At 47.0% G+C, this 21,987-nt stretch overlaps 1 protein-coding gene across 6 annotated transcripts in view; it reads left to right on the top strand.

Moving 5' to 3' along the window:
• ACSF3 (acyl-CoA synthetase family member 3) overlaps window positions 1-21,987 on the top strand; it is a 105,968-nt gene that overhangs the window by 24,801 nt on the left and 59,180 nt on the right. For all 6 annotated transcript variants that reach the window (XM_073308226.2, XM_073308229.2, XM_073308231.2 and 3 more), the window contains exon 6: window positions 9,633-9,745. In XM_073308226.2, the coding sequence (XP_073164327.1) occupies window positions 9,633-9,745 (113 nt within the window). The remainder of the gene's footprint in view (window positions 1-9,632; window positions 9,746-21,987) is intronic.

Genomic DNA, 21,987 nt, shown 5'->3' on the forward strand with positions numbered 1-21,987 from the left:
CAGCACAACCTGAAGTCTTCAATGGAAAAGATGGATCAGTCCACCAGCTCCACTTCTGCGGCGAGTCACAGGGATGGGCCTGTCCCCCAGTCTGTGATTCCTTGGAAGTTTTATTCATGTCTGGTATCTCAGTTAGGTTCTCCCCCAGCTAGCAAAGTGAACAACGCTGGGTACTTGAGACAGGATGTCTGTTCACTATTATTTTTGTGCAGGTGTATTGCTCCTTTACAACCTAATACCTCCATTTCTGTGAATGTACGGAGGGTGGAGAGCAATTTTAGAGGTCACCACGTGGGAGGCTGCTTGTGGAAGTAGTTCTGATCTGTCCCTCCCGCACTGTTGGTTTTATGTGTAAGGTTCAGCACAAGCAGCTGCGTCTTGTGGACAAGGGTTGTCTTGCTGCTTTTCCTTTCTGAGTCTGTTCTGACCCTACAAGTCAGGTCTCATTTGTCCTGGATTGAGAATGTGCTGTCACTGCATCTTCATTGAGAAAAAGAACCATTTCTCACCTGTGAGCATGAATTTGTGGAGTAACTATATCACTAAACCAGGTCCGCCCCCTTCTGGGCAGATAAGTGACAGCCTTCGCAATGTAGCCGAGGGGCTCAGAGTGCCATTGCATTCATTCTAAGGACAAGTAGCCCAGCTGACCTCTTTCTGAATGGCCTTGGTGCCTATTGAGGGTTACAAATGTGGCCCACCCATACATAGCCAAAATTTGCTTTCTGATGCATCTTCCTCCCCCTGCCTTTGCTCCACGCAGCTTTTGCATCTTTGTGATGTTTCCTCTTTGGCTTTCTTGTTACTGTTGTAGTTTTCGATACTTAAGAAGGAGACTGAGCTAAACTGCCAAATAAATAAAGGTAAAATTTGCTTTCTTCCATTGTTGTATGCAGAGTGGTAGCCATCTCAGACCCAGGTTATTAGAGAGACAAGGTGGGTGAGGGAATATCTTTTACTGGACCAACTTCAGTTGGTGAGAGAGACAAGCTTGGGTCAGAACCCAGCCTCCCCTCTGCTGAGCAGCACAGCCACCAAGAAAACCTCACTCCAGGGCTCAGCTTCTCAGCACTGACTCCCTGTTGAGTACTGTCTCAATTGCAGGGTGTTGGTTTCTATCTTCAAAGTTGTCCATGGCACCCAAGTTACCTGAGGGGACTGAACACCTTGCCAGGTGTTGTCATGACTCCCCCACGACAGCTCAATTCCACTGGAGGGAGCTTCATGTGTACAGGAGATGAAGCTTTTTCGGACTCTGGCTGATGAACCTGGAAATCACTCAGGATCAGAACAAAATGCAAATGCACTTCTCCAATCTTGCTGGCCCCCAATAACACACTCAGACATCATCCCCCTCCTACACCAAATCTTGTCCCTGCTGACAAAAGGACAGAGCAAGTATGAGAATTATTTTGTCGCGGGCACACTTTGTAATTTTGTGAGGTGCCTGGATACCACAATGACGGGTGCAGTATAAACACTAAGACTTAGTGTGCACAACAGAGTTGGGTCAGTGGAAGGCAGCTTAGGTCGACCTAACTATGTAAGTGTACACACTACAGCCTTGCTCCTGTCGATGTAAGTGCCCTATCAACACCAACATGATAACTCCACTTCCACTAGAGGAGCTGTGAAATTGACAAGACAGCCAGGCTGTCACCCTGGGGCAGGTGCGGGGCTCCAGGTAGAACCGGGCTGCTCCAGGCTCCTACTTGGGCTGTTGCTCGGGCTCCCCTCTCCCCACCAGGCTGCTCCCCGGGCTCCCCATGGGGAGCCTGGCTGCACCAAAGCTCCCTGCTCCCCACCAGGAGCCTGGGCAGCAGCAACAAGACACCTGGCTGCATCCAGGCTCCCTGCTGGGAGTCCAGCAACTGCCCGGACTCTGGGCAAAGAGCTCCCAGTAGGGAGCTGCGTGCAGAGCTGGGAGCCTGGGCTCTCTGCTCCCTCCACACTGCCCCTTTTCAGTCAGCGAAAGTGCTCCCCGTGAGGACGTGCACCACCAACCGAAGGAGGGTAGTGTGGACATGCACCACCGCAGCAATTACTGTGGTGGCTGCAAGTCGACCTACTACATTTATAGTGTAGACATACCTTAGGATGGTGCAGGGAGAAAGATGATTTCATTGCCTTCATTTTCAGTAGGAAAAGTGAGAATAACCACCAGAACGAGAGAGAAGTTTTCCAAGGGATAAAGGTGAAAAAGAAGTGAGAGTGAGGGTGCTTCCGGAACAGACAAAAGAGAATAATTAGAACTGGAGACAGTCTCTACGACTGGATTGCTGACACTAGAATAAACCAAACCTATGGGCAAATGAGAGTACCCCTAGCAGAGACAATAGCAAGGCCTGGAGAAGTCCTAGTAACGGATCACACACGCATGCACACACACATCTCCATATATAAAGGGAACAGGGCAGAAATAGACAACTACAGACCTGCCAGTCTAACCTCTGTGTTGGAAAATACTGTAGAGGGAAAAGTAAGGGATGACTTGGACAGGAATGGGTTACATTGGTCTGCATTTACAAAAGGGAGATTCTGATAAACAGGTTTGATTAATTTATTTCAGGAACTGCCAATTGAAAAGCAGGTGGGTGAAGCAGAAAGCTAATTTACTTGTGCTTTGAAAAGGTTTTTGATCCAGTATCCCATTAGAGGCTAATGTCTAAGGGTATCCAGGTACAGTACAATACTGAGGGTGAAATTTTCAACAGGATAAATAGGTTAATGGGTTGGTAACAAAGAAGTGGGGGTTCTTTGGGACAGTTCCTATGGCGAAGGGGTATTAAAAGAGGGAGTTCTGAAAGGATTAGTGGTGAGCTCATACCTGTTCATGCTCACCCTTGACCTCTGGAAGGGGATGTGCTGCAAGGTGGGCAAAACTTTAGAGAACACAGACCTGGGAGGGCCGGCCAGTCCTTAAAGGGAGAGAGACTGGATTCTGTGAGACCTAAAAACAATAGAGGCAACAGTGGCTTTGGAACTGATGTAGTGTAATATATCCAAGTGCTATGTTACGCTAGTAAGGGTTGAATATATCCAAGTGCTATGTTACGCTAGTAAGGGTTGAAAGGAGGAGATCACACTGGTACTGCACAAAAGGCTGCAGAGACCAGGCATGGAGGGTCTGACACTATCAGGGCATCATATTACAGGGAGAAGGTTGAAGGACTGGGAAAGGTACAGAACAGAGCAGCCAGGAGGATCAAGGGACTTGGGTTATAATAACTATTCCAGAGGATAAAAAACTCAGAAAGCACCAGCCATTCAGGGAGTTCAGGGAAACTTCCTTATACAGAGAGTAATGGATCTGCACAACAGACTCCCAAAGAAACTGCATCTGTGAAAATGTTAAAAAAGGGTTTAGATGAGCAAAAGCATTACCTGGGACAAAAGCTAGACAGAGGCTGACAGCCCTCAGTGTACTGCTGTCTGGTGCTATTACTATCTTTATTAAAAAATTAGCAATGTATCACTCTGCTAAACAGGGGAAATCACATGGCAAACTCCTCTGAAAACTGAAGAGATTCCAGGACAGCAGCCTTCGGGGCCTTGCCTTGCTTATCCTTGCCTTTTCTCCCCTGGCATTTCTCTCTGTCGCAGCCACCAGGGCTGTCCCACTGATGGTAGTAAGGGTGGCAGCACTGGCATAAGCAAGGAATTGGCAGCTCACCAGTGTTTTGGCCACCATGTCCATGGACTCTCTGGCTATACTGAGAGCTGAAGTCACCCGCCAACACAGCAAATATGAGGGCAGTGGGGAAGTGTTAAAAGGCTACAACCCTAGATGTTTTGACTCTGTGAGTGGCAGATCTGTGCTCCTCTGAAAAGCCCACATTCCATTTGACCATACTGAGATATCTGTGTTAAAAGTAACCCTTCCCTACACACACACATGCAGACACACAAGGAAGTCCAGAACCCGTTAGATTTAGAGAAGGAGCAAGAACAAAATGCTTCATTATTTGCTGTTTCCATAAGCTCCTGCCTCAGAGGTGACCTGGCCCCGAGCCCTCCCGTCTTGATATAGCTGGTGTCTGAGGGGTTGAGAGCTCTAAAAGCCACTCTCTTGGGAACTCTGTCATGCCACCTGGAACATCCCTGACAGCATGGCCTCAAGGGCGGGTTTGCTCACCAGCCGAAGCATAGCTCTGAAGGTGCAGGGGAGAGAGGGGGGAGTCTGAATTTTCAAAAGGAGAAAAGATGAAAGATTTGAAAGATAACTGTTTGCTTGTATATGGTTAAAACCCTGTTTAAAATGCCTCTGTTTTCACCAGCTCTCATTCTAATCCCCCTGGTGCTGTTACTGTGAAGGGAAATGAATAATTCATGGACAGAGAATGCCTCACTGGGCCTAATCACCACTTTAATTGGAGGTTTAGATCAGAGGCGGCTAATAGCTCCTACAGCGGGGACTCCATGTATTGTTGACAGTGAGATCGCTGAGTGCCTTATCGTTGGCCTGTTTCAATTCTCCCAGGACGCCACCACACATACCAACAGCAAGGTCCCCAGATACCGAAGGACGTAGACCACAAGGCCAATTAAATTTATCTGGGAAGAGCTGACAACTTTTTTAAACAGAGGAGAACTGGTGAAAGAATAATAGGGTCACTCTCCTTTCTGACTGCAGCCTGTCTGATGCCGACTGAGCTGACATTCTGTGGGCATGTTGCCAGCATTTCTTAACATGCATGAGCAGATGAATTGGGGGGTATTGAGGGGGAAGGTGCAGGGGTTTCTCCCCAGTTGTAGCCCTGAATTCTGACCAGTACTAAAAGGAAGCCAGTGCTGGTTTTTACTCACCATCTTCTTGTAATCTAATCCTGATCTCCCCTGACTCAAATAGGGAATTACTTCTGATTTACACAGCAGTGAGATCAGAATCCGTGTGATCTTTATTTTAAAATGCCACATGGGCCTGAGAAGCTCAAGTCATTGTCTTTGCATGAAGACTTTAATTATAATGTGTTCATGTTGCTGCTATTAACATTGTCAGCATTTTCCAGCATTTATGGACCATTTTCAAAGGTTTGTCATTTTTGCTTAACACCAAAAAGACACTTTCTGGATGGAGTGTGATAAACCAGCTTCCAAGCTACTGTGGGCTTGTTTTACATATTAATTTTATTTTAGCTGTATAGGAAATAAATTGATGGAGCTATTTATTAGTGTAATGTGAGCAGAAACCTCCTTCTCCCCCAATATGAAATCACTGCTATGCTCAAGGAAGATCACATAAGAACATCCATACTGGGTCAGCCAAAGGTCCATCTAGCCCAGTATCCTGTCTTCTGACAGTGGCCAATGCCAGGTGCCCCAGAGGGAATGAACAGAACAGGTAATCATCAACTGATCAATCCCCCGTCGCCCATTCCTAGCTTCTGACAGTAAGAGGCTAGGGATACCATCCCTGCCCATCCTGGCTAATAGCCATTGTTGGACCTATCCTCCATGAATTTACCTAGTTCCTTGTTGAACCCTGTTATAGTCTTGGCCTTCACAGCATTCGCTGGCAAAGAGTTCCACAAGTTGACTGTGCGTTGTGTGAAAAAATACTTCCTTTTGTTTGTTTTAAACCTGCTGCCTATTAATTTCATTTGGTGGCCTCTAGTTCTCGTGTTATGAGAAGGAGTAAATAACACTTCCTTATTTACTTTCTCCACCCAAGTCATGATTTTATAGACCTTTATCATATCCCCCCTTAGTCATCTCATTTCCAAGCTGAAAAGTCCCAGTCTTATTAATCGCTCCTCATACGGAAGCTGTTCCATACCCCCAATCATTTTTGTTGCCCTTTTCTGAACCTTTTCCAAGTCCAATATACCTTTGTTGAGATGGGGCGACCACATCTGCATGCAATATTCAAGATGTGGCTGCACCATGGATTTATATAGAGGCAATATGATATTTTCCGTCTTATTATCTATCCCTTCCTTAATGATTCCCAACATTCTGTTTGCTTTTTTGACTGCTGCTGCACATTGAGTGGATGTTTTCAGAGAACTATCCACAACCACCCATATGAAAACAAGGCTGAGAGCACATGGCGTGATTGTGAATTGTGCACAGCCTTGTAAGGGAAGAACAGCAATTCTTTGTTCTTTTTTTTAATTAGAGTTGGAGAGATCAATATTAAAATCACAGCGGGACTAGCTGCCTCTTGGAACTGATTGTAGGATCCTTTCACCACTAGGGTCACCAGTTCAAATCCAGAGCAATAATGGCAAAAAGTCCTTACCATCTGATGGCTGTGTGGTGGCCTGTGTGGAATGAGTTGCATCCCAGACCAGTTCCTAGTGGGCAATGCAAACACCATCATCATAGTTGATGTAAGGAATAGGGGGAGAAGGATAGTAGCTAAGGGTATAATTTTCAAAAGTGTCTCCGGGACTTTGGCGTCAAAGTTCCATTCTCAGAAAAAGCCAGTGAGACTTTTCCCTAAGTATTCAACATTCATAGATGCATAGAGAGTAAAGCAAGAAGAGACCATTCCATCATCAAGTCTGACCTCCTGTATATCACAAGCCGTTTCGCCCAGTTACACCTGTATTGAGCCTAATAACTTGTTTGTCTTCCAGAAAGCCATCCAATCTTTATTTGAAGACCTTACGAGATGGAGAATCCACCACTTTCGTTGTTCATTTGTGCCAATGATTGATCACTCTCACTGTTAAAAATTTCTAATTATAGTTTATGTGACTTTAGCTTTCAACTATTGGTTCTTATTCTGCCTTTCTCTGCTCGGTTAAGGAGCCCTTTAGTACCTCATATTTTCTCCCCAAGAAGGGGAGGAAGAAAAAGGTAGTGGGACATAGGCTCCTAAATCATGTAAGTGTTTTTGAAAATTTTGTCCCATGTACTCAGAGCATACCCCAACAGGCTACAATGTGTCTGGCTTTTCACGTATTTGCGATATTTTAAGTGACTTATGACATGACCTTGAGTGCTCCCAAAATTCACCAGGAGAAGTCTACCTGTTCAAAATATATTAATGCCAGTAGGTAGCACCATCTCCAATGGAATGGGATAAGTGCTTAGGTCAATCAGTCTCTTTTTGTATTCTGGTGTAATTCATGGTCTCTGACCAGATGAGATGGAATACATTTCCTCAGCCTGGCAGGCCTTTTGGGGCTGTTACGAAAACAGTTCAAACCACACATCTAATAATAATTGGGTGTATATAGTAGATGACATTTATACTGTGAGAAACTTTAAAGCCTGTATCCCACTTGCAACAGGAACCCATCCCTTACCTGTCATGTAGTTTTCTGTTTGTTTCTTGCCAGATTTGCTAATTGTTAGGGTAGTTTTGTTGCAATAAAATCTCTCTTCCTCATAGCCCATCTGCTCTTAGTTGATCCTGCGGGGAAGTCATAAATCTAGACACATCATATCCGTGTCCATGGTAACTGACTGATGTGACAAACACAAGATTGTGATGTCACAAATACAAGATCACTGGAGGTTAAACAGAAAGAGAGGGTCAGCAGTGAGGAAGAAGCCCCATGGACCCAAATGCTGAATTACAGATGATAATGGGGGGAGTCAGAAAATGACCCCTCAGATAGAAGTGTTCCTACCCCCCAACTGTTTGCTGCAGTGTGAAATTCCCGTTCTAATATCGTCTGACATAACAGCAGCACTTGGACTGTACTGTTACAATGCTGGTGGCTGCAGATGACTTGACCGCCCTCGCTGCCATCAGTGAAGCTGGCACTGGTGGTAGCAATGAGGACAAACATTGGGGAGAAAAGGCGAGGCGGAGCGTTAAGTAAACATTGCATCATTTTTATCCCCAGAGGTGAAAATCATTATCCCCATTCCCCAGGTGAGACAATTGAATAAAGTGAAGCACGAAGGGATGAAATGTTTTACCCAGGGCCCCAGAGAGAGACATTGTCAGAGCTTGTGATTAAAACTAGCGAGCCTGGCTTCCTGCCCTGTGCTCCAGTCCCTCTGCCTCTCAGCTCTAAAGACCATTTGAGAATGCTGGAGCCAGTTGATTAGTTGTCGGTGATGTCAACCCAATTCCCAGCAAATATGTGTCTCATTCTGTGTCATTTTTACATCTAATTGCATTTCCTAACCACAGTAAAATACACCAGGCCAAGTGTTTCAAGGAAATTACTGCCCTTGTCAGCCTGGTGCCCTGGTAACACCACCTGCTGTGTGCTGTGATCACCCATGGAATGCCCTCCATGTTCTGTTTGCTTTCATCTGACTCGCCCTGGGGAATGGGTGACTGTGTACTGGGTCAGGGTTCAGGATCACCTGCTGGATCACCGATGTTTTCTGCATGGAACTCTTCTCTCTCGGCACGTGAAGCTGCTTGCCACTGAACCTGGCTTAGAAAAATAATCACTTTCCACTGCCAGTTTCTCAGATATTCAGACAAATAACTCCTCAACACTGCTGTCCCCTCTCTCTGCCAGACAGAGAAAGCAGCCTTGCTAGCTGGAAAGCTTGGCGTGGAATTTGCTAATTGTGACACTGAGCATTGGACTGGAACTCCAGAGCAGCTTTATAAAGCACCAGTTGGATGCCTTTAAAACTCTGGCTCCCTAGTTAGTGTCTGTAGAACTGTTTATCCCATTAAATGTTCAGTGAAGTGTAATGTCATGAATTTCTACACAGACATGTCTCGTGCTCCCCACCCGCAGAGCACTCGCAGCTGACCTCTCCTTCGTCGCCCATTTTGCTTTAGACTTCAGCATTCACTGTTGTATAAATCGCAGGAGTTGAAGGTACAAAGTATCAAAGCGAGGATAGCCTTCTACCAGCGTGTGCTTATGAGATGCACAGTCAAGCCCTTTGTGTAATCAGAAACAGCACCTACAACCTCTGGCTGTGCCACTATGAACCAAGGCCACCACTGAATGAGCTTGCCGGTGCCTTGGGGTTAGAGAGTTCTGCAGCAAAGCTGCCCTTGTTTCTCTCTGAGGGTTAGCCAAGAAGGACATTTAGTGAACTGGATAGTTAGGATCCTGCTGTCTGCAGTTTTTGGAGGAACTTGGTCCCTGGACCATAGGCAGTCGTTCCTGACACTGTCAGATTTCCCCGGCTTTGAAAACTGAAACCTGTAGAATAATGATGTGTTTTGAACTGTGCTTTTCTCCTTTCGTGTTTTATATGCAGCGTATTGATGCAATATAAAACTGAGATAATCCCTGGCAGTTCTTACATCTCTGTGCCATTGCCTTCCCTGTCAAGTCCGGGTGGTAAGAAGCTGAGAGCAGCTGTAACAATCACTGTGCTCTTTCTTTTCACATGTATGCTTGTTTTCCTTTATAAACACAGCTTCATTACTGAGCTATGAAGCTGTGCCGACATTTGGTCTGACCTCAGAGAGTGACTGGAAGGGACCTACTCCGATATGGAGACGTGTTCACTTTTTTAGGCATTTCTTACAGTGCCTCCTTCAGTGAACGACTGAATAACATAGCAGAAGGTTTTGCAAGCATGTGTGGGATGCATGTTTGCTTCACCTCGTGTGAGCGCTGTCTCCATAGAGGGTAACCTCCTGTTCTGTGGCTGCACAGTGCCACCCTGCAGAGCTCAGCTGCAGAAGAGCAGTCCCTTTCTTCCATGTATCACCCAACTCTCTCTCTCCCCCTTGTTTCCTTTCCCAGGATCTGTGGGGACCCCGCTGCCAGGGGTGGAAGTGCGCATTGCCACGAAGAGTTTGAAAAGGGAAGGTCCTTCCTACACCATCCACGCTCAAGGAGATGAACATGACACAAAGGTAGCATGCAGCTATGCTGTCTGCTTCTGTCTCTTGTATCTGCCTCTCTGTGACAATCTGCTAGGGTTCCCAGAGCTGAGTCACTGTGTTACCTCTCCCAGCCTCAGCAAGTGGGAGCTTTGCTGCTGCTAAGCTGGGAGAATCAGCTCCCTGACACACCAGCCTGTCGCCCTGCCAGCAAACTGTTAGGACTCCATCAGTCCAAATCTTGCCTAGCAGTAATAATTAGTGAACCCCGATTCCCGAGTTCCTCAGAGTTGTATATTTGCAGTGCTCAGTCCCTCTCGCTATAGCACTCCCAAAACTATCAAGTTTGCTACTCCTTTAAAGAGAGAGTACGCAGCCCCTTATTTATCAACTCGTTCTGATCTGCCTGGTGTAAACACATTTTAGTCACATATTTCCAGCACATCTGTAAAATTCTGTGTGGGTTAACCATGCATAAATCATGCAAGAATATTAGTGATCAGTGAGTTATTCGTTTTCCAGTGATATATTACATGTCCTTTTTGGGTAAAGATCATGACAACAGTGTGACACTGGCATTGGGGTGCTCTTCGGGTCCTGCTGTCAGTGAAAATTATGAAAACACTTCTCCCCTTCCCCAGAGACCCAGAAAGAGGAAGACACTCTTGCTATTCCTAGTGACTTACTGATATTAGTTATTCTCGTCTCTTTATTGTATGCTATATTATGATGTGGTCACTGGAGTTTTTGAAGAATAGGTTAGACAAATACCTGTTAGGGATGGTCTAGCTAATACTTAGTCCTGCCTCATTGCAGGAGACTGGAAAGATGATCTCTCGTGGTCCCTTCCAGTCCTACATTTCTAAGATTCTGTGATTATTCTGTGTGTGGCACTTTACAGACCAAACAAGTAACTGTCCTGGCCCTAAGGAGCTTGCAGGGTATAGACTATATGTGGGTTTGGAGCAGCAGGCAGAGTGCAACTTAGACACAACACCTTCCTCCTCTTTTCCACCTCCCCAATTGCCTGGGTGCCCTTCACCTGGCTGCCCTTTTGTGCCCTCATTGTAGGTGCGATTCATGTCACTTACTGTAGATCGATAACCACGTGATCTGCAGGCTCACTCAAGTAAATAGATGTGTATGTGAGAGGAATTACACCAGGAACCACTTATGTGTGGGTGCAAAAAAGGGAGGCCAGTCTTTGAAAGCTGGTCCTAGACGAAGGAAAGATAGAGTTACTGGACTCATTCGTAAACCAGGTTAGTTTCTCCTGTAGCCATGTAGATGCCAGGGGTTCTAGCGGAGTTCCTGATGCGCACAGGAAATACTTGCTTACACTGCGCATGTAACTACCGGTGACAAGCTCAAAGAAAACTTCTTAACTCTGTCTCCTGTAAATCAGGATTGAGGTGGTGGGTTGGAACCGAGGTGCATCTGTACAGTGAGGCCAGAACTGGAACAGCAGTGAGGGAGATGCATAACTGGCTTGAAATCCATGGGAAGAGCTGTGTGTGGGGAGGTCAGATGGCATCTACCCTCAGTGTGCCATGCTGCAGCCAGCACTATGTGACTCATCTTCATTTGTATAAAAAATCCCTAGATTAACTAAAAGAGGTTTAAAAAATGTGAAGGCTTCTCAGGGCATTCTGGGACCGGATGGAGTTATGGAGCCCATCTGTTAGCAAAACCAGCATGATCTGGGCGGGAAAGGGACTTGCCATGAGTCTAGCTGTAATTACTGGTTACATCTTTTGGCCTGAGCGTTAAATGACCTTGTTTTGCTGAGAGATGGGCAGCGTAGAGAGGACTCTTAAAATGACCCTGTGGGCAGTTTAACAGATGAGAAGCTGTGTCCCGTTTTTGTCATGTCATTGCTAGAGAGAGCCCGGAAATACTGTTTGCTTTCTTATGTCTGACTCCTCGTCTTACAGTTACATGTCGGCCCCTTTTCACTTGCACTGGGTGGGGACATGAAATGTAAACCATTTGTCCCAGTACAATTTTAATAATGAGCCCTTTATACTATTCACCCTGAAGGATCCCAGTGCTCTTTACGAATTAGATCTAGAATATAAGACTCCTTTGCCCATTACAGAAATCAGTCATCTCTGGGGTGAGATGTGGTCACTGTTTTTAACATACAGGTGAACAAAATATGTGTGGTTTTTGTTTGATTTTAGCAAAATTCTGGACCAAAGCTAGGCTGGCTGTGCGCCCGGGCTATCCGCTAGTCCCTGTGGGGCCACTGGATCTGGTTTTATTTAAAGGGGAAGCAGAGGAGAATGGGAGTCCAGACTTCATGTAGCTAAACCTTGGTCGTCCAAGCCTGGTTCACGTCCCCCTGTGGTTTCAGGGAAGTGAGGCTTTGTACTACTGGTATAGTTCTGAGCTGGCTAGGTTTACATACCAGGGGCCATCATTTACCCCTTTGCACCTGCCTGTCACCTCCTCCCAGTTAGCCACTAGGCATTTCCCTCATTCGGTACCACATACTATATATCCTACCAACCAAACTCAGCCCCGATGTAAGCGGTTGCAGTATATATTGAAGTCTAAATGCTCATTTGCAGTCACTGGGAGCTGCACTTGCTTACCCCAGCTCTGAAATTGGCCCTGAGCCTCTAGTTGATGCCTGGCTAGAGGCTGACTTTCCATCAAAGTCTCCCTAGGGCCTTTTGAATGTTCTGCTGAGTTTGCAAGATGTCTGACTCCGAACGTACAGGGAGACAGAGATGTTTGCCTCTGGGTATTGTCCTGATCATTCTTCTAGTGTGAGTCCAAACAGCTGTCCCCATCTCTCACGCACTGCCCCTTTGCCCAGACTTTCAATCTGTTTTTTCCGTAGCCTGGCTGGAAGTTTCTGAGTACTGGAAGGGAGACTGTCCCATCTGCTTATGCCTGTCCTTTGAGCAGCCCCTGTGCTAATGGGCCTGAACTAAGAGATGGCTTTGTTTGTTGATACTGGTATTTCCAGTCTGTCCCATTTTTAACAAACTATTTCCAATGGCAAAGTGCAGCAGCGTACTACTGTAGTTGTCAGGAAGTGACCAAGATGGGAAGTACGGGTGCTGCTTTGAATGCATATCTCCATAGATAAACTCACTGAGGTGCCAGGAGTTTAATGTCGTTATTACGTGGAAGCAGCCAGGCTGAGCAGCATGACTTTATAGTCCACGGCTGTGCTGTCCGCCAGGTGCTAGTCACCTGATGAGCTCAGAGGCTCTCACTATGCACCTGTTCTGCTGGAAACAGCAGTGGCTTTGGCAGAGACCAAGAGAAAGTGTGTGTATGTCCTAAATTAACAATATAATTTAACTCCTGCCTGCCTGCAGTGACACACTGAAAGCCTCAACTAATGCTTGTTCCTGGGCTGACGTGATGGAGCTTGTGTGCTGGGTGCACGTTTGTTTAATCATGTATATCACCAGAAAGTATTTCAGTGAAACATGCTTAAAGTAGAAAAGTCGCAGATCCCCGCCCCTCCCCCCTGACTGAATCGAAGGGAAACACGCTCAGCTTTGTTTATACGCGATGAAAAGAGGGATCTGGTTAGCTGATGAGGCTTCCCGACTGCCATGTCTCTCTCCCAGAGATCAGGACTCTGACTCAGAGGCCGAGACTCCTGGGTTCCAACCCTGGTTCTGCCATCTCGGCAAGTCACTCAACTTCTTTGTGCCTTAGGTCCCCCCTTTTGTGAAAGGGGGAAAAAATATTTACTTCCCTCCCTCACTGGAGGGTTAAGAGCCATAATTAACAGGTGCTGAGGACTTTGAGATCCATGTACTTAAGCCAAAAAGAAAAGGAAGTCAGGCAAGGGCAAAGTAATGAAAAAAGGCAGATAGGTAAGAGTTAAAGAACAATAAACATGGCAATCAGATACGGGTTGAAGAATGAAGCCCACACAACGTAGGAAAGGAGGTTGCTTCCCATCCGTCTCCATTTATTTATGTATTTGATTTTGATTGATAAATCCATCCGTAAGCTCCCATCCTAGCTCTGGGCACTGCTAGATGTTTTGATATTGAAAAACATTTGGTCATATGGAAAATGACCAAATGTCATATAACGGCCTGCTCATCCCACTCTAGGAAATAAACACTTAAAGCAGCTATAACAGTGTAATAAACGCTTGCAGATTCTCTGCTTCGATTCAGGGCAAGGACCTCTCCTATATAGAAAACAAAGTGCTCTTCGGTGGTACTATACAAATAGTAATGATGCTGCTATAGAAATGTAACTCCTGGCCATTGTAGGGACATCAGGCTGTGCTGGGAGACGTGTCCCTTATGTACATTGTACACTACATTGGAGAGCATGCAGAGGGTTAAGGATGAGTTTGGTGGAGTCAGCAGGGCTGGCAGTGACTGACTGTGGGGTGTGCTAATGAGAAGCTGCAATGGTTAGGCCCACAATGATCCTCGGATTCTCTGTTTCCCTGTGAGAAGGTGATCCTTCTGATTGGGGGTAGGCTTGCTATCGGGGCTGTCCGCGAGGCAGTCACACTTCAGCTGTGCCGTATGCATAACCAGAACCATTCCGTCCTCACTCTTTTCCACAAGCAGCAAAAAGAGGCTGCATGTGCCAAGTAAATTATTCTTTTCTTAGCTGTACAAAGTGTTACAAGGTCATTGCCTTGTCCTGCTTGTGTTCGGCCATCTCATCCTCAGGAAGCAAGACGACAGACTTTCTTTGAGCCATTTGTTCCAGATACCATGCATAGCTGGCCTCATTAAATGCGAGGGAGGTTGTGTTGTTTTCTGTTAAATATTCACCCTTCAGACACCTTTGTGCTTCTGGCTGAAGGGAAGGACGCAAACAGAACTTAGAGACGTCTCTCAAAGATGAAATACTATCTCGTCCACCACAGATGGTATAGAGGGAAGGCTATGCGGTGTGTGTTAGTGTTGGAGGGTGGGGGAACATTTCCACTTTGCAGTCTGGTAACTGTGTAATATTGCAGCAAGGGGACTGATGTAATTTGCAAAGTTGGTTTCTGGCATGCCCTGAAGATCAATAATCTACTTAGCTGAAATTTTGCTGCATCTCTTTGTTCCTTCTTTTTTTTTTTTCCCCCTTTCCCTTCATTAGAGTGTTGGATTCCATTCATACATACAGCTCCATCAATAGGATTTCTTTGTAACCCCAGTGATTATCTCTAGTCCTCTCTGCTCTGAGCAGGAAGAGTCTGAGAAGAGCAGTTCAGGGTTGGGATTGTTGCTGGTTGACTCTTTGTATCACTTCCCTGCCAATGCCGGCTGTTTATCGTTGCACGCCACCTAGATTTCCCTCTCGGAATCAACTCCCCAGCTCTTGGTTTCTTCATCGCTGTTGGCCCAGGGCTGTTCACACAGTGCTCCCAGAATGTTGCTGGAGAGCCAAGGCACCACATTACATCTCTGTCCTGGACATGGTGCTGAAGAGTGAAGTGGTACCTCGGATGGCAAAGGCCAAAATAACAGGTTTTGCTTTGATAGTTTTCATTTCTCCCCATATTAAATGCTCAGCAAATGTGGCTCAGCTCATTAACCTGGCGACCCCAGTGAATGAGTCACCAAAGCCCCCCTGAAGTGCTGGGGTGTGATGGGAATGCAAAGGTAAAGAAGATTTCCGGCAGGCGTACTCTGAGAGGAACCTAGGTGCTTCAGGCAGTGCTGGTTCAGTAGGTGGAGCTTTCCCTCTGAGGTGGTCCTGAACAGGGACCCAGCAGGGTGCTGGGGTGCAGTGTGAAACAAGCAAATAAGGTCCTGACTCCTTTTAGTATTTAGCACCCTTAGGCACTTCTGTGAACAAGGTATATAAACCCAGGTGTCATGGCTAAGTCTGGCTCCCTGAATGTCTTCTGCACTTCTGATTTGACACTGTATTCTTCGCTTCCTCTCCTAAGCAGTTGTGTAGTATTGTAAATGTTGTTAAACTGCTGCCACATACCATCTGAGAAGTGGCCTCATTTCAGTGATTGGTAAAGCGTTCCCTAGACATCCCTCGCCAGGAGCTGTGAGGGTTCATGTTTCTTTGAGATCCTCGGAGGAGAGTTGTGGGGCTTAGAGTTGTAGACTTGCCGGTTCTGATTATTAGAATGGATCGGTTTCTGGTCCTTTGTGACAGCAGCCGCTCTGAACCTGTTGCTGCTCTAGACAAGCTAGGCCATCACCACCATCATAGCCATGGCCACTTGCACAAGAAGGAGTCACTGAATGATTATCTGCCCATTGTGCCTGTGGGGTTGAGTCAGGCCTGGGCTAGACACATGTGCAGTGCTAATTCAATGCTCAGTTTAACCAGAGAGGTGAAGAGGATGTCTATCTTGACCTTCTAACCCCCCACTAATGCTTCCTCTTTTGACTTGGGTGCTTCTATCCTACTTTTCTTTTTATTCTTCGCTTCCTCTCCTAAGCAGTTGTGTAGTATTGTAAATGTTGTTAAACTGCTGCCACATACCATCTGAGAAGTGGCCTCATTTCAGTGATTGGTAAAGCGTTCCCTAGACATCCCTCGCCAGGAGCTGTGAGGGTTCATGTTTCTTTGAGATCCTCGGAGGAGAGTTGTGGGGCTTAGAGTTGTAGACTTGCCGGTTCTGATTATTAGAATGGATCGGTTTCTGGTCCTTTGTGACAGCAGCCGCTCTGAACCTGTTGCTGCTCTAGACAAGCTAGGCCATCACCACCATCATAGCCATGGCCACTTGCACAAGAAGGAGTCACTGAATGATTATCTGCCCATTGTGCCTGTGGGGTTGAGTCAGGCCTGGGCTAGACACATGTGCAGTGCTAATTCAATGCTCAGTTTAACCAGAGAGGTGAAGAGGAAGAGGATGTCTATCCTGACCTTCTAACCCCCCACTAATGCTTCCTCTTTTGACTTGGGTGCTTCTATCCTACTTTTCTTTGGTCCTGCATCTGTGACCTTTGCTCACCCGAGGGCTTTGGCTTCCCCTGTGGCATGGGTACTGCATGCAGGAAAGGGTTACTTTTTTCCACCATTGAATATTTCAGTTTGCTTTGTTCTGTGCAATGCATATTTCATACACTGTAGCTTCCCAGCTGGCACAAGCCTGTAAACCCTGTAAGCGTGACGGGTATTCTCTCTCTCTCTCTCTCTCTCTCTCTCTCTCTCTTTATTTATTTGGGGGTGGGGGGTTGTTGTGTTTTTTTTGTTTTTTTTCCAAATTGCTCACTTACACGAGAGCCAGCCCCCAGTCCCTAACAATAGGGGGCTATCAATAGATAAATGGCTTCACAGCTGTATATAATGCTACACTCTAACCAGGGCTTTTATGGCAAGTAATTTTCTTATGATGAGGCTGCAAAGAGAGCTACGCGGGACGTATGGGTTGCAAGGAGCTGGCAGCCGGAGGACGCTGCAGCAGCGGGGCTTTGCTTCTCCCCTTTTTCAAGATCGTAATTATCTCGTTGCTTATCCATATGCAAGATGTCGTTCTGGACGAGAAACAGCGCTGCTCTGGCCATTCCTCCCCACATAGCCGCCAGTGTCTCCTGGCCCTTCCTCCTGGTCCCCCCTTCAGGTCTCTGCCATCTGTTAGGAGCATGCTGACTGCTGCCTACACCTACATATAGGCACAGAAGAGGAGCTGCAGGGTTGTGGGTCCTTGCCAGACACCAGGTAACACATCCCATCATCAGGAGCTGCCCCCTCTGCCTTCACTATGTCAGCGTGTACAAGAGGTGTGTCTCTTGTTTGTATTGATCTAAAACAGAGCTGGGCTTTGGATCCGGCTGGAAGCAGCCAGCACCACGTCCCTGTGGCCCCATGGGGGAGCGGGGAGGCAGAGGGCTCCATGCGCTGCCCTCCCCTCCAGGCACTGCCCCCCGCAGCTCCCATTGGCCTGGAATGGGGAACTGCGGCCAATGGGAGCTTTGGGGGAGGTACTCGCAGGGGAGGGCAGCGCACGGACCCCTCTGCTCCCCCCCCCCTCCAGGGGCCTGAGGGATGTGGTGCCGGCCGCTTCCGGGAGCAGCGCAGGGCCAGGGCAGGCAGGGAGCCTGTCTTAGCCCCGCTGCACGCCGGTGCCACCCCAACCCCCTGCCCTGAGCCCCCGGCTGCACCCCAACCTCCTGCCCTGAGCCCCCTGCCGCACTCCATACTCCCTCCTTCACCCCAACCCCCTGCCTTGAGCCCCTTCCTGCACACCACACCCCCTTCTGCACCCTGCACTCCCTCATGCACCCCAACTCTACATTCACGGCCCTGCATGCAGTTTCCTCACCCAGATGTGGCCCTGGGGCCAAAAAGTGTGCCCACCCCTGATCTAAGATCTTCACAGAGTCAGGGGAAGAGCTGCTTGGTTACCAAGGTATCTGACACCCCCTATGAAGAGCTCACCTGTGAAGAGTACAGGCAGGCTTTCTTGCAGGGCTGCCCATCAAGGACCCAATCCTGTAAGACACTGAGAGCCTGAGGACCCTTAATGCCAGTCCAGGTGATGGTGCTCAGCACCTTGCAGTATTGAGCCTCCGATAAGAGTATGGTCAGAAAAGTTACTTTGCATGATTGGTTCTGTCTGTCTCTCCAGGTGTTTACGTGGCCCATGGGAGAATAGTGTCTGGCTCTGCTCTGTTGGTATGGTCAGTCGCATCTCTTGCCTTTTCTGACAAAAATAAGTTCTTGCTCCTTCTCTCTCCAGCTAGCCCTGCAGATCCAACCCAGCTCTGGGAGAGGGAGCTGGGGTCTCTCCTGATTTCCACAACAGTGTAAATTACATTCTGAATGCAGATTCCAGATTCCTGGTGTTGAGGTGTGTAATGGAAGGGTCTCTGGGAGAGTTTGCTGCACTGACCACTAGAAACAACATTTTTACACTTCTAAACTGCGCAGCTTTGGTCAGGAATCATTGAGTGGAAATCACACCTGGAGCCGCGCAATGCCCGCAATTGTCCGGTCACTGTACAAAGGGTAACAGCGCTTCAAAAGACCCCCTGTCCTCTCCAGCATGCCCAGGATGTCTAGTGCTACACACATTCAAGAGGGAAGACAAGCCCTCTGAGATTGCTGATTTCTTTAAGGGGCCTCAGTTTACAAAGCCATAAACCATTTTTCTAAATGAATGTTAAAAATAAAATTGGCTGTTTATACTTTAAGACAGAGGGGAGTTGCCATCCCATCTGGGGAGAAGATATTGTCAGGCCATATATTTTACTATCCTGAAAGCTGGCCAGTTTGTTCTCCTTTCTAGCTGCCCTGGGACACATTTTCGACATATGTGCAGTGCTTTTCTTTTATTAAACATTGCACTTACTGAGAATGGGGGAAATGTATTTTTCCTTCTCTAGGGAGTTCCCTGTTATGGATAGAAGGGGAAGCCAAACTTTTCCGTATGGGGATGAGTTATAGTTTGGAGGGGACAGCCATTTTCTGTATGTTTCAGCAAAGGACACCAGTCTGTTCCTTGAAGCATGGGGGTCTCTTGCTGTGGGTGAAAGGGGGGAGCAGTCTTTTCCTGTGTAGATGGACACGTCATGCTGCAGGTTGAAAGCAGAGGCCTCTTCCTGTGAGGGAGTGATTTCATGGGTGGGTGGAAAGAAGAGAAGCCTCTTTCTGGGAAAGATGGTCCTGTGATGATGGCAGCTTGCAAGGCTCCTTTACACTAGAAAGAAGAATGTACATGATCTCCATGCGGGGAGATCCTGCATTCGTCTGCTCAGCTGCAATTGGGCAGAGTTGCAAAACTCCCAGTAGCAGCTCTATTAAGATGCAGTAGGTTTGTAAGCTTGCAAGCACATGTGTGGATAGTTTTCAGAGTAGCAGCCGTGTTAGTCTGTATCCGCAAAAAGAAAAGGAGGACTTGTGGCACCTTAGAGACTAACAAATTTATTTGAGCATAAGTTTTTGTGAGCTACAGCTCACTTCTTCGGATCCATGCAGTGCAAAATACAGTGGGGAGATTTATATACACAGAGAACATGAAACAATGGGTGTTACCATACACACTGTAACAAGAGTGACCAGGTAAGGTGAGCTATTACCAGCAGGAGAGCAGAGGGGGGAGGGGGAACCTTTTGTAGTGATTATCAAGGTGGACCATTTCCAGTAGTTGACAAGAACGTCTGAGGAACGGTGCGGGGTGGGAATAAACATGGGGAAATAGTTTTACTTTGTGTAATGACCCATCCACTCCCAGTCTTTATTCAAGCCTAAGTTAATTGTATTCAGTTTGCAAATTAATTCCAATTCAGCAGTCGCTCGCTGGATTCTGTTTTTGAAGGTTTTTTGTTGAAGAATTGCCACTTTTAGGTCTGTAATCGAGTGACCAAAGAGCTTGAAGTGTTCTCCGACTGGTTTTTGAGTGTTATAATTCTTGACGTCTGATTTGTGTCCATTTATTCTTTTATGTAGAGACTGTCCAGTTTGGCCAATGTACATGGCAGAGGGGCACTGCTGGCACATGATGGCACATATCACATTGGTAGATGTGCAGGTGAATGAGCCTCTGATAGTGTGGCCAATGTGATTAGTCCCTATGATGGTGTCCCCTGAATAGATATGTGGACACAGTTGGCAACGGGCTTTGTTGCAAGGATAGGTTCCTGGGTTAGTGTTTTTGTTGTGTGGTTGCTGGTGAGTATTTAATCTATCCAACTATACTCTTATCCCAGCAGAAGAATCTGTCCTATCTTGGGGCCTCTCCTTCTGCCCCTCCACCCCCACGAACATGATACGGTTCTGTGGTGACCTAAAATCCTATTTTCGATGTCTCCAACTCAAGGAATATTTCCAACACACTTCTGAACAACATACTAACTCACAGAGACCTTCCTACCAAGACTACAAAAAGAAGGATTCTAGGTGGACTCCTCCTGAAAGTCGAAACAACAGACGGGACTTCTACATAGAGTGCTTCCGCCGACGTGCACGGGCTGAAATTGTGGAAAAGGAGCATCTCTAGCCCCATAACCTCAGCCGTGCAGAATACACTGCCATCCACAGCCTCAGAAACAACTCTGACATCATAATCAAAAAGGCAGACAAAGGAGGTGCTGTTGTCATCATGAATAGGTCGGAATATGAACAAGAGGTTGCTAGGCAGCTCTCCAACACCACTTTCTACAAGCCATTACTCTCTGATCCCATTGAAGGTTACCAAAAGAAACTACAGCATTTGCTCAAGAAACTCCCTGAAAAAGCACAAGAACAAATCCGCACAGACACACCCCTGGAACCCCGACCTGGGGTATTCTGTCTGCTACCCAAGATCCATAAACCTGGAAATCCTGGATGCCCCATCATCTCAGGCATTGGCACCCTGACAGCAGGATTGTCTGGCTATGTAGACTCCCTCCTCAGGCCCTACGCTACCAGCACTCCCAGCTATCTTCGAGACACCACTGACTTCCTGAGGAAACTACAATCCATCGGTGATCTTCCTGAAAACACCGTCCTGGCCACTATGGATGCAGAAGCCCTCTACACCAACATTCCACACAAAGATGGACTACAAGCCATCAGGAACAGTATCCCCGATAATGTCACGGCAAACCTGGTGGCTGAACTTTGTGACTTTGTCCTCACCCATAACTATTTCACATTTGGGGACAATGTATACCTTCAAATCAGTGGCACTGCTATGGGTACCCTTATGGCCCCACAGCATGCCAACATTTTTATGGCTGACTTAGAACAACGCTTCCTCAGCTCTCGTTCCCTAATGCTCCTACTCGTGCAACATTGATGACATCTTCATCATCTGGACCCAAGGAAAAGAAGCCCTTAAGGAATTCTACCATGATTTCAACAATTTCCATCCCACCATCAACCTCAGCCTGGACCAGTCCACACAAGAGATCCACTTCCTGGACACTACAGTGCTAATAAGCGATGGTCACATACTATACTGGAAACCTACTGACCGCTATGCCTACCTACATGCCTCCAGCTTTCATCCAGACCGCACCACACGATCCATTGTCTACAGCCAAGCTCTACGATACAATCACATTTGCTCCAACCCCTCAGACAGAGACAAACACCTACAAGATCTCTATCAAGCGTTCTTACAACTACTGTACCCACCTGCTGAAGTGAAGAAGCAGATTGACAGAGCCAGAAGAGTACCCAGAAGTTACCTGCTACAGGACAGGCCCAACAAAGAAAATAACAGAACGCCACTAGCCATCACCTTCAGCCCCCAACTAAAACCTCTCCAACGCATCATCAAGGATCTACAACCTATCCTGAAGGACGGCCCATCACTCTCACAGATCTTGTGAGACAGACCAGTCCTCGCTTACAGACAGCCCCCAAACTTGAAGCAAATACTC

The sequence above is a fragment of the Lepidochelys kempii genome, chromosome 12 (genome assembly GCF_965140285.1).
Source record: "Lepidochelys kempii isolate rLepKem1 chromosome 12, rLepKem1.hap1, whole genome shotgun sequence".
NCBI classification, from domain to species: Eukaryota; Metazoa; Chordata; order Testudines; family Cheloniidae; genus Lepidochelys; species Lepidochelys kempii.